The sequence below is a fragment of the Corvus hawaiiensis genome, chromosome 7, assembly GCF_020740725.1.
Source record: "Corvus hawaiiensis isolate bCorHaw1 chromosome 7, bCorHaw1.pri.cur, whole genome shotgun sequence".
NCBI classification, from domain to species: domain Eukaryota; kingdom Metazoa; phylum Chordata; class Aves; order Passeriformes; family Corvidae; genus Corvus; species Corvus hawaiiensis.
The window spans coordinates 31,801,608-31,814,433 of NC_063219.1; the positions used below are offsets into that span (position 1 = coordinate 31,801,608).

A 12,826-nucleotide genomic window follows, 5' to 3' on the forward strand; every position below is an offset into this window, starting at 1 on the left:
CGGCTTTGCGGAGCGGCGGCGGCCCTTGAGCTCCCCTTAGTGCCGGGAAGGAGCATTTGAGACAACCGGGCTCGGCGGCGGGGATGGGGAGGGGTGTCGGGAGGGGACCGGTGGGTCCTGGCGCGGTACCCGCGGCTCCTCCCGCAGGTCCCACCGCGCTCGTGGCATCCCGTCAGGATGTGTCCAGCGCTTGTCCTTGCAGGGAAACCTTTATTTGTTGAACGTAAACTGCATCAATCGCATGGGATCCAGGAAAGCCCAGTTCAATATTTTCTCCCTAATATATCTACAGGTGTGTGCGTGTATAATTTTATTTATTTATCTATTCAAGCATTTATTTGTTTATTTATTTGTTTATTTATTTATATTTAACACCAATCGATAGCTTATTCATGCTTTGCTACATTTTTTATTTGTCATGATTTTGCTTTACTGGAGCATTTAATTTCAAAAGGTATGAAAAGCTTAGCTTTATACACCAGATAAGTAAGGGGTATTGCTCCTGGAGACAGGTTAGAAAATGCTGACAGAGAAGGCAAGGGACTTAGCTAAGGTCAAAACAAAGCGCTATGCTAAACCAGGATAGTATGGCACCTAGATCCCAGGCACTTATTTTTGCACTTTAATGTGTGATCAGCATACTTTCTGAAGAATATTTATATTTGCATGCCAGAGTGATCATCTGATGATTTCTGAGCATCTGCTGTTTTGGGTGTATGCACTTCCCTGGGGGTTTTAAGCTCAGGTTCACAACTGTACTGTGATGAAGATGGACTAGCCAGCTCAGCTGCAGTAAGTGCAGGTTTCTGCACACTGATCCTTACTGCACTAAGCTAATGTGGACCATCACCTCCCCTGTGGACTTAGAGGTCACACACATGTGAGCTCCTGCAGATGAGCTGATGTCAGGTAGCTGGAAAAGCTGTGAACTGGCTCACATGCCTGAGCTCCAATTGTTTTGTGACAGCTGGGATGTTTCAGGTTACCTGTAGGTCTTGCAACTGTTACTGATTTGTGAAAAATTCAACTTTCTTTGTCAATATTTTTATGACCTGGTAGAGAGGCACAAAAGCACAGCCTGATGAAAAGCTCCACGGAGAGCAGAGGCAGCAGCAGCTCCCAGGACAGACTTGGTGTCCCATCAAGTGCACTCCACCCCAACATCCTCGTTGTGGTTGCAGTTGTGTGCACCCCAGTCACGCTTGCTACAGTCCGTAATTGTAATTTCACCCCCCTTGCAATTTACGTCATCGAGCCAAATTTGTCCGGTGCCTTTGGAAAATCAAACAAACAAACAAACAAAAAACTGTTGGATGAGAGAAAGAGGAGTATGCATTTTTTTTTCTAAAGAGAGCCCTGTGGATAGTGGGCATGTGTTGGGTTGTGTGGATGGCTCGTTGGAAATCAAGTCTTTGGGCACAGGTCAAGCAGCACTTGACATGCTGCTGCCTCATCCCAAGAGGAACGAGCTGCCCTGCTGAGGAGATCACTTGCTGCTCGTGTAGGTGACCTTGCTGTGGTGTGTGTAAGCACCCGTGGCAGGCCTGGAGAGGTGTAAAGCTGTAGTGGACTCACCTGCTGAGGCTGTGAAGTAAGAGACTGCACGGTTGAATCCCAGCATTCGGCAGACTACGCCGGCCTCTCGGATGGTCCAGCCATCGTCACATATTGTTCCCCAGGACCCTTTGTGGAAGATTTCCACACGGCCCCTTCTGTCTCCTCCCACGAGTCGTACAAAATTACTGAGGCCAACTGAGAGTTCAGAGGAGAAGAAAATAACTCAAAGGGTCATACAGGCATAAGGAAAGACATTGACAGACAGGAGCAGTGACCACCCAAACCAGAGGGATGTTCCCATCTCCAGGGTGGGACCAGAGGTTACTGGTAGCTCAAATCCAAACAATTCAGGAGCTCCCCCTGTATTTGGAGACACCAGGCTGCAGCTCAGACCACAGGCTCCTCAGCTCTGTTAGCTGTGCTGTGTGAGTAGAGGGGGATTTTGGGCCTGATGTCAGGTAGCTTTGATACCAGAAGGCAAGTGAGAGAAGAAGTAAAAGTCCAGTACCTTCTCCTTTTTCACCTTTGCTCCCTTTTACTCCTTGGGAACCTGTTGCAAAATAGAAAAGCAAACATTTGACTGTTGCTTGTGGAAAAATCCAGTTATTATCTAGTTCTGAATGCTTGTATGAGTCAGAGATGTGCAGACTCCTCCCCTTGTAGAAAATGAACACCCTGAAGTGACTAAGGATATGTAAAAGAAACGTGGCAGGAAAAGTAGGATCTTCCTAATGTGTGACCCAAGAAAAGGGCCACTTTAAAAAACCCATCTATTCATTCACTTGTGGGAAATGTATCTCATTTCCCTGTAAACTGACATCTTTGACAGACTTTGGGATCTCCAGGAGTAGGCATGATATCTCCCAAAGTACTTCCAGGAAGACCTACATCCAGGGATTTGCTCTCCAGGGAGAGAAGAAAGGTGCTCTCAACAGTCCTCCACATTTCTGTGGAGTATCTTGGTCTTGAGGGTAAGGGTGTTTGAAAAAACCCAATGAGTTCTTTTGTCCAAAGCTACCTCCAGATGCAAAGCTCCAGAGGAGGAGTGCATAGAGGAGCCCCACATAGAATCTAGTTTATTTCTGAGGATTCCTGTACTATCGTGTGTGAACAATTGAAAGAAAATAGCATCTGGAGCACAGTTTGCTTCCCATGGGCTGTTGTAACAACTGTTAGGGGTTTTTTTTGCTACAGGTCTTATGATTTTTTGAAACACCCTGTGATTGGAAGGGAGGGGAGTCAAGGATGGAGAGTAGCTGTAGTGTTGGACCTTTTGAACAGTTTTTGTGTCCTACAGTTAGCAAGGCATAATTAAATGGCCTCACTGTTAGGTGTTTCCAACAGCTTCACTATTCCATGTTCCTCAGTGCTGTGTTTACACGGGATTTATCCCAGTGACATGGTGTGCTACAAGATGTCTCTGAGCAAAGCAGAGAGGAGTGTGGGTTGTTCCAGTTTTCTGTGAAATAGGGGATTTGAGAAAATCTAATGCATCTGTTTTCTTGCATGTCTTTTAGCACACCTCCCAGGGTGTACACGTGACACCCTGTGCATTCCTCTGCTAGGAAGGCTGATCTGTCTGTTGAGTTCCTGCAAATGAGCTCTGCAAACACGCCCCAGAGTTGCTTGTGCCAGTCTGTGATCTACGGTCCCGAATCCAAATGCACCATCAGCTCCACAGACCCTGTGGCAAAGAGCCTTACCAGGATATCCGCTCTCTCCCTTGGCTCCTTTCAGTCCTGGTTCTCCTTTCAGACCCTTAGTGCCGTAATCACCCTTGCTTCCTTTTTGACCAACTGGGCCTGGGGTACCTGGGTGGAAAGCAAAAAAGTCATTGCCTTTGTCCCTTCCCAAGGAAAGGGCATGACAAACATTTCACATTCATGCAGAACAGTGGAATGTGGCACCTAAAGTGCTTTGCATCATCAGAATAAATCATGCTATAAGGGTTTACCTGGTGGGCCCTGGTCTCCCTTTGCTCCCTTTTGCCCTGGAGGTCCTAAGATCATACGAACAAACAAACAAACAAACATTTACAAGAGTGATCTTTATACATTAATAAAAGCTTATACAAATTAGTATTTATGATGGATTTTAACTCATCTAGTTTAGGTGTCTACACTATAAACATCTATTTCTGAATCAGGTGTCTTATTTCACATCATACTCAGTGCAGACCATGTCAAAAAAAAAATACAGGCAGTGGAGAAACATCTTCTCCTGAAGTTCATCTTAAACTGCTGCTTTGTTTGTGCGTTTTCAATTGATACAAAAATTCAGGCACCATCACCCCCTCATGCATATTACAGATGGTAGAAACAACTCTCTGGTGAGTAGTCAGCCCACAGCAGCCTGCCAGAGCGTCAGGAGTGCCATGGCATCCTGGGATGCATTGGAGCTCCAAGAAGAGGACTCAAGAGATCTTCTCTTGGTGTTGTAGTTCCCTTTCCAGTGTCTGCATGATGTGTGCTGTTGACCCAAAACCTGTTTTATTCTACTTTACCTGCTATTCCTTGTTCTCCCTGATCACCTTTGAGTCCAGCAATGCCTTGTATTCCTAAAATGAAAAAGAAATCAGTAAGGGTGAAGCCATCACACAAAGTGGGGCCAGAGTAGAAGATCAATGAGTTACAAGTTTGAGCAGTGCTGTACCTGGGCTACCTCTGGGGCCCTCGTCCCCCTTCTCCCCTTTCTGACCAGGTCTGCCATCGAGGCCAGGACTTCCAGGAGGTCCACGTTGTCCAGCTGCACCTTGAGGTTGAGTGAAAGCAGCACACATGAAATGTAACACAACACATGAAGGAGATAAAAAGACAGCTTGATCACCAGCCCTTGTACTCTGAGTTGAACTTACGAAGGCCAAATTGGGTCTCTCTGAATTGCAATCCTCCCCTGGCAGTGCTAACCTTAACAATGCAGTGAGGAATGATCTGGAGTGAAAGGCTGCATGGACGCAGGTCCTGGCCGATTGCCAGCCTTGAAATGCACAAGTGCTCTCCTCAAAGAGCAACAATTTCTGCCCTTGTGTGTGCACACACGTCAGGAAGGAGGACACGGCCCTTCTTTCCCTCTCAGTCTCCTGCACAGTGAGTGGGGCCCAGATGAGACAGCCAAGGCTGCTGGATGAGATTCGATGACATTGAAATGTTGGCATGATTTCTTCATCTAATCATCATCTTCTCTCACCCATGCTGGGATCTAGACCGGCTGTAGTTTTCCTTGTCATGAAACACCATATAAAAGATATCAGTCTGATGTCTCTACAAGAAATTGCACCTTCTGTACTGCTTACCTTCCTCTCCTTTCGGCCCAGGAGGTCCAGGCTTCCCTGGGCTACCTGTAACGATATCCTGGCATCAGTGCTAACGAGGCTTAGCCCAGCCCCTCAGCTGGGGCAGCCCTGCACCCTTGTCACACTGTGTCCTCTGCACTTACCATCGTGAGCTGGCAGTCCTGGGACTCCATGCTGTCCCTGAGGACCCACAGGTCCCTGGGGCCCAGGGTCTCCCTTCTTGCCCATGTCACCTTTCTGTCCTTGGGGACCTATCAAACAGCATAGCACACATCTATAAATTCAAAAAACCAGATTTGTTGTCTCTGCAGCCTGTGGAGCACCTCTGTCCGGCCACAGCAGTAGCAAGGTTTGGCCTCACACCAGCACTTACCACTCAGTGACATTCCCATAAAGCTGTAGGAGGACAGAGCTGGTCTGTCTGATCCACCTCTGGCTCTGTCAGCCTCTCTGGCCAGATGTTTGGCTGGCCTGCTGTTACAGGCTTGTAGTGGTGCCATGACGCCTCTCCAATCTATTCCCCAAACTATCCCTACTACTGGAATGTTTCTCCTCTAGTTAAATATCCCTTACCCCAGTCTGAACGCTTCCCTGCTCCTAGCCACAGTGGAGATAGAAGGCAGCATATTCCACTCCTGTGCTTCCAGAGAGTTCTCTCATCTCCCCTTTATTTTCTCTTCTCTGAACAGGTGATCAGCATGCTCCAAATGAGCTGAATTGCTCGGAAGCGCCTCATTTGAAGACCTATATCTCCTCCATCTTTCTGCTCTAGAATTATCCCAAAGTCCTTGCCTTTTGGTATTCCTCCTACAATCACTTCTCTTCTGGAGCATCTTGTGCTAATGAGAGCATTGGGGCATCCAGAATCTGATGGAAGATCTGAGGAAGCTCTTATCAACCTGCCCAGCTGTCCTCCCTGCTCTGCACCACACACATCATCTGCTTTCTTTTCCTCTCCTGCTTTCAGCCCGTGTGAGACCACTGAGTAACAGCTATCCATAATGCATGTCACATGGGAGAAACATGTTGCATAACTCTTCTACTTCAGGTGTATAAAGCCAGGCTTATGTAAGATATAAAGCTCTCAGAAAGAGGTTCCACTGAAATGAGGACTAACATCCACATGCTTGTGCATATAAATTGTGTTGTATTATTTTATACCATGAAAATCCTACTGTAAACATCACTGCTTTAATCTAGGATAAGCTGATAATTGAATATCTGTGGCTTTCATTAGACAAGGTCACTCTGTAAAGAGACTTCCATGGTGCAGAGTCAACATTTTACATGGCCCCTTCTGCCTGCCCTCCTTTGGGAGATTTGCTGAAGCATGACATGAAATTAAACTCCTGCAGATCAGGTCAAGTGTCCTGTTTATCCAGCTCCCTCACTGACTGGCAAGCCACGCTCAGGGCTGCTTGGATTTTTATGAATACTGACCTATGAAGACTTCTTCTGGTGTTTTATCTAGAATGGGTTTAAAAAGAAATATGTGTGAGAACATTAAAAATGTTGAGATAGTGAAGAAGTCTTACCTGCAAGCCCTATCTCTCCTTTTTCTCCTTTCACTCCTGGATCACCACTTGGGCCAGTAGGACCAGGAGCTCCTTTGCTCCCCTTCTCACCCTGGGGTCCATGTATGCCTGCAAGGACAACACCATTTTTCTGAGGCTTCATGGGGTGCCATGTCTAGTGAATGCCAGCAGCAGGACACCCACCACAGCTGCGAGCATGAGCCAAACTCCACTCTCTGTGCACTTGAGAGTGGTGCTGGTAACAGTGGCAAATTGGCCCACTGTGGCTGTTGCACATAGACTTTTAAAATAAGATTTTTTCCAGCTAAGTTTTTCTTTTGCTCACATTAGCTCTACATAGGCTTATTTCCTTCAACTCCAATGACATTCTTACTCACACCTTGGCTGAGGACATGATTGCTCATAAAATCATCCATAAAGCCACTTTATGTTCATACACAGAAGTAATTCAGGTGTCAGAAAAGCCTTACCTTGGTCTCCCTTTGTCCCTGGTGGTCCCTGTAACCCTGGGATGGAAAATATATATATCAGCTGACACACATCATCTATCCACAGTAATGGCTAAGAAGAAGAGATGAATTTTTTAATCATCCTTTGCTCACACGATTTCAGTCACCAGTGAGGCCAATCTTCAGCTGGCAGGGACCAGCACAACCACTTGAGTAAAGTCCTTGGAGCTCAGCTGAGTGCTCGGCTGGGCAGGGGCCAGCTTGTGTTCTTGCCAACCTCAGCTCATGGGGACCATTGGGGAGATCTTCCATGAAAATGCACTGAACTATTGGGCTCTGATGTGTAATAACATTGCTTGGCAGGAGGTGCTGTTTCGTAAGTGTCGTAAGTGCAGCCAGGAAGATATGAAAACACAATTTTTAATTTATTTTTTTCCTTCAGAAAATCTCATCATTGTAGCCAAGAAGTAGGGATGGATGAGTTACAGACCTAACCTAACAAGGGTTGCATCTTAGGTCATCATCACAGGATCACAGAAACTGTTTCCTGGTCCAGTCTCTGCTCAGAGGGGAGCCAGCACTAGACCAGGACTTGCTGCATCCTCACAGTCTGGAGATATTTACCTCCTAAGGAGGGTGTAGTTCTACCCAAACCCCCAGGTACCCAGGGCAGCAACTTGGGCATGGCTGTGGAGGGCAGAGCTTACACTCAGCCGTTCCTGAGTCTGTGCCAATGTTTTCCTAGGGACCTCTGTGGGAGCACTCGGGCTAGCCGAGGCTCCTGGAGGATCAGTGAAAAGGTACAGCAGGTCTTCTCATGGCCAGAGCATTGGGTGTCTGCACACTGGGTAGGGTCTTGGTCTGGGGACTGAAATCCCAAATCCTCACTTAAGGTCTCTTAGATGAAAAAAAGAAAAAGAGGAAAAGAAGAGAAGTTGTGGCTCATTTACCAACATACCTGGTGGACCAGGATCTCCTTTGCGTCCAGGAGGCCCTGAAATAAATATTTAATGCATATTTTTCAGTAGTCAGCAGCCAGTGAGGAACACAGCAGTATGGGATCGACAGGCTTGAGGTGTGGGCTGGAGACACCCCCCTTTTGGATGGCATCTAGAGTCCAAATCTGCAAATCACTGGAGGGGAGAGGAGCCCAGAGCCACAGGTGCAGCTGCAAGGGGCTCTGGGGGTTTGCACAGTGCAGTGCTCCAGCTCCTATAGGTGCCGGAGCACCTATAGATTCCAACCCTGGGCATGGGGGCATCACTAACTGACAGGAAGATTGAATCTTGCCCTAGTTATTGGATCATCTAAACCGGGTTTTCAGCCCCTCTTTGCCAGTGACGCAGAGGAGTGGGGTCTCCCCACTGCAGAGCCAGCATGGAGAGCCATACCTGCAACCACGGTGATGTTGTTCATCCTCATCATCAAGTTTGCATTGTTACTTTTAATTATGGTGATTTGCTCTTCTAAGCTTCTCCTCCAGTTTTCTTCATGTCTCATGAGAAAGCTCTTCTCAGTAGAGCTTCTTGCCAAAGCCAGATTGTTGCCAAAGGAGCTCTTCAGAATCTCTTCTGTATAGGAGGCATTTTGCTCTTGAAGTTTCAATATCTCTCTCTGCATCTTAAATACTGAGGAAACAAAAAGCCCATGCAATGAATATTCACTGCCCGGTCTGGCTGGGAAATGGTATTTTGGCAGAGCAGTTCCTCAGCACCTGGGGAGGACACCGGGGATAAAGACCACCCCTGTTAGACCCGGGGAGGTGGTTTTCATGTGCCAGTCCTTGCTGCAGCCAGGAGTGCAGCTGGGAATGCCTTTGCAAATGCAAAGCACACGTACAGGGTGGGGGAGTTGTCCCCTGCAGTGGCTGCTTTGCCTGGAGGTGTGTGGAGGAGCCTCTGTGCTCCCTCAGAGGTTCCCGATCTGTGTGCTCATTCCCACTTGCCCAGGCCCCCAGGAGCACCCAGCAAAGCTCTCTTTTGATGCCAAGCCCTTGGCAAGGTTGTAGCATTACCTTTGTACATCAGCAGCCCCTGGCCGGCCGTCAGCAGCAGCAGGTAGATGCTGAGGGCTGTCCGAACACAGCATGTGGATGCCTTTTTATGGCTCTGAGGCTCTAAAAACCAAGACAAGAAGGGTAGACACTCTCCCACATCTCTTCCCTACAAGCTCTGCTTGCTTCCAGCCATTTCAGGCTTGGCCACAGTGCTTTCCAGCAGTGAGGAGCGGCAAGGTCCCTCTGTGAGAGTGCTTGATCCTGCCAGCAAGGCAGGCTGCCTTCCTCTGCTCCAGGCTTTGCACTGCAGTCTTCTTGGCCATCTTTTCCTTAGTTAATTTAACCAGCTCAATTCCATCAAGACTTAATCCAGCCTATAGCAGTGTGAATGTGGTGGCTTTCCCCTTTCTGCATCAATAAACTCCCTGTTCCCACTGCTTTTAATTGTCCCAAGCTGCCATTCGGAGGGTTGCTCAGGGCAATTCCTTCTCTATCCAGACCGCTGCATACACATGATTCCAACAGTGATGCATGTATGCATCAAAATAAATGAAAAATCAATAATAAGCTGAACTGCAGAGCAAATTGAGTCAAGTCATAACATGTAAAACCAATGACTACCAGCAAGTGTAAAATAAATACATGGCTTTGTTGAATTTTGGCCTTCAGGGAGAAAAAAGTATTTCAGAAGCATTGTTAGCTATGTCAGACATTCAGTAAGTTACCCTCAATTGGGGTTTTTCTTTTTTTACAAAGTAATGTAATCAGGACTTTAAAGTCTTAGTTTTAAAAGACTACAGTATTTTAATTGGTTTTACAATAGAATGGCTTAGTCAGCAATGAAGCTTTTCTATTCAGCTAAAAAATTCATAAACTTACTTTTTTTTATTGAGTCTGGTGATTTTAGTATCTTAACTATTACACATGAAAGTCTTACTCAAGAAAATGAGACATTTTCTAAAACAGGAAAATCATTTTTTCTGATGCTCAGCATCAGCTTTTGGCTAGAAAGGGTAGTTTGACATACTTCTATTTTTAAATGGTAGTTAATTTACTAGCAAAATCACTGCAAAAAGAATTTAATATGCAATATTTCATTTTTATGTGTTGTTTTAGACCAGATAAAATCCATATAAATCCATTTAATAAAAAGAAACCTTACCACTTATCTGAAAGGTTGTGGTAGAAGCTGAGGCAAACCCAATCTTTTCTGAAACACTGAAAGTGTTCATATCACTCGTATTTCCATCTTCCCCGTATTTGTCTTTAAATGTCATGACAAGTTTCTTGTGGCTAACTTAAAGCCTTGTAAGACTATAGACAACAAAGAGCTGGAGGGACTTCCTCTCTGCCTCCTGATTTGATGCTATCTGATATGCATTTCCTATCTGCTCAGTTTTTATAGAGTACTGAGAACTCTGATGTGGTAATTTGAACAGTTCCTCAAAAAATCCCACAGCTAAGATGTTCAGTCATGTGCTCACTTGGAATCCAGGGAGCCTTGGGCACGAACCTGGAAGATCTTCAACCTGGAGTTGTTCAATATCTCTGCATTGTTATGGGGTTAGGCATGAGATGGACGCATGGAATTTGTTCCTAACACAAGTAAAGCTCCTCAAGAAGATAGCCAAGAAGATTCCGTGTTCAATGTCAGCTTGGCAATCCCTCTCCTGGGAGGGGAGGCTGAGGACTTTGTCATAGTGGAACACACAACAATGTGCACCAAGGTGTACATCAGTAGATTGTGTGAGACTCAAGTGCAAGGAGGGAAAGAATCAGGAGGAGTTGTAAAGACAAGTGAATGATGATGGGATGGGGGATGCTGAAACCCAAATGGGTTTGGGATGATATGGAAAAGAGACACTTGCAGCCTCCTTGACAAAGTCTCTCCAGCTCCTGCTTCCTCCCTGGTGAGTTTTTCATACCCATGGACACAATTCCTACCTCTTCACCATTTCTTTACCCTCATGCTGCCAAACTCCCCCCTGCAGACCTCGCCATGGCATTCGGCGTTTTGACTTCTCCATTTATGTTGGGTTTGATTTTGCTTTTGCAAAGCAAAGGGACTCACCCAAGCCCACAGGCAGGAGCCTTCGGTAGGAGCTGGGCAGAGCCGTCCGCATCTACGCTGCCACCACCACGTCCTGCCCTCCCCGAGGTGCAAGGCAGTCACTGTCACACAGTTTGGTCCTGGGCTGCAGCTCTGTGCTCATCCTTGGCGCTGCTGTGTCCTCGCCGCTTTGCTTGGCCATGGAATGAAATGTAGTAAGTCTTCAGGTAGGGGTGAGCTGGAGATCCACACCCTGACAGTGCAGAGTGAAGCCCTCTGTTCTGCACCTGATGTACAAATCTCTGAAAGGCTTAAACCACAAATGAGGATTTTTGAACCCACTTCTGTGTTCTCCTTTCAAATGTGCTTGTGCAGCTGTGACCTGGTTTGTCCCCAGCAGGGAGGAAGAGGAATCCTCCATTTTTAAACATTCTACTACACTCTGTGTAGGAATTGGGATAATTTGCTTCCTTGTGAAGGGCTCAGATATCCCCTTGAATTAGGGAGGATCACCACCAATCGGCTGAGCCACAGTAACTGCTTGTGCGTCCTCTCCCATCATGGCATCACCTCGTCACGGGAGTAAGGGCTCATATCCAGCCCGTTTCTGATGGTTCTGGTGGTCCAGCTGACCACTCTGCACAAGCCTGAAGCCATCTTCTCTTGCTAGGTGATGAGCTGGGAATGGCTGCTCTTGTGCTGCCAAGTGGATGTCTATAGGGACAGATGTGATTCAGGTGCATGCAGAGAGCAGATTTACAGCAGAGAGGCTTTTAATAATACTTCTAGTCAAATCCATTTTATTTCGAAGTATTAAAAATAAGCTGGCACACATAGTTCTCAAAAGCCCTCCTAAAAACAAAAGGTGCAATGAGATCCCTGTGCCCTCCTTCCCTGAGAAAGAAGCTCAGGGATAAGTTTTCACATGACTCATGATCATGTTGTGGCCATGCCACTCTCAGCAGCCCAGTTGGCATGGGTGCAAAAGCAGGAGTAGATTCCATTGATTTTGACAGCCCCAAACTGCAATGCTTCAGGTTTTGAAGTCCAGTTCTCCACTTTTGGGGGGAAAGTCATGATCCTTCTGACTGCAGTTGCCTACCCAGCTGGTCTAACCTTTATTTCTAGTTGATGCAGCCCCATGCAGCTCTGCAAGCTGCCACATTCTCATGGCTCAGGTGAACATCTGGCTGTCTGGGTGGTCGTGGTGCATTTCTATCTCAATGCCAGCCTCTAAGAACAGGCAGCTGATTTCCCAGTGCGTGTGGTGCCGAGGGTCTGGGCCACGCCTTGGGTGCAGAGACCATGTCCCAACATGCTGGCTCAGCCTTTGTGTGTGCTCCCATCCTGCTTTCTGCTGTCTTTCATTTCTCACTGTATCATCACCGACTGCAGCAATAGCTTGACTCTGATTTTGCAATCAGGAAAGAAAAAAAGAAAAGAAACTGCTGATTCAGTGCAGTCTCCCTAGGTTGATGTTTTGCTGAAACAATGGGGTTATTTAGAGAATAACAGTTTCCAGCACATTATGGGACACGTCTGCTGGACCATCAGCCTTATCTGTCAGGCTGTCTGTGAGAAAGCCCTGGTCCCTCTCCTCCTGCTGCTCATCCTGCCTCCCCTGACATGTTCTGCTGGCACTCAAGGAAGAGCTTGTAGTCCTCCAGCTCATCCCTTTCTTTCCTACATTCATACAGAAGACGCTCCTCGTGCTCTCGTTGTAAATGTGCACCAACATCTGAACCAAGTTTTATAAACAGACCACAGCTGCCTCAATGTCACGGGCCTGGGGGATCTGGTGGAGGGAAAAGGAAGTGGCCTGGAAGTGGCTGGTGGAGCAAAAAGTCCCTGGCCACATCCACTACCTTTCTCATCTCCTTCCATCACTCTTGTCCACTGCAGGCATTTGCCACCACCAAGAGCTCATGGCAAAGCAAAGGGATGCAA

General features: G+C 46.9%; 1 protein-coding gene across 2 annotated transcripts; it reads right to left on the minus strand.

Moving 5' to 3' along the window:
- Positions 1 to 389: 389 nt before the first annotated feature.
- Positions 390 to 11,132, minus strand: MARCO (macrophage receptor with collagenous structure). Of its 2 annotated transcripts, none has more exons than XM_048310226.1 (15): positions 10,901 to 11,132; positions 8,848 to 8,949; positions 8,225 to 8,461; positions 7,792 to 7,827; positions 6,855 to 6,890; positions 6,385 to 6,492; positions 4,993 to 5,100; positions 4,850 to 4,894; positions 4,210 to 4,308; positions 4,061 to 4,114; positions 3,512 to 3,556; positions 3,261 to 3,368; positions 2,066 to 2,107; positions 1,576 to 1,752; positions 390 to 1,272 (listed from the first exon to the last, which is right to left on the minus strand). In XM_048310226.1, the coding sequence occupies exons 1-15, from the start codon at positions 10,950 to 10,952 to the stop codon at positions 1,142 to 1,144; spliced, it is 1,380 nt and encodes a 459-aa protein (XP_048166183.1). In that variant the 5' UTR covers positions 10,953 to 11,132; the 3' UTR covers positions 390 to 1,141. The 2 variants fall into 2 exon arrangements, with proteins under 2 accessions (XP_048166183.1, XP_048166182.1); XM_048310225.1 differs by lacking the exon at positions 10,901 to 11,132 and adding an exon at positions 9,992 to 10,199.
- Positions 11,133 to 12,826: the final 1,694 nt, after the last annotated feature.

Coding starts and splice junctions, on each gene's coding strand:
- MARCO (XM_048310225.1), bottom strand. CDS start 10,106: ATGACATTTAAAGACAAATACGGGGAAGATGGAAATACGAGTGATATG. Junction 1,753..2,065: donor CAAAGGTGAAAAAGGAGAAG/GTACTGGACTTT, acceptor CTGAACTCTCAG/TTGGCCTCAGTAATTTTGTA. Junction 1,273..1,575: donor TTACTTCACAGCCTCAGCAG/GTGAGTCCACTA, acceptor GATTTTCCAAAG/GCACCGGACAAATTTGGCTC.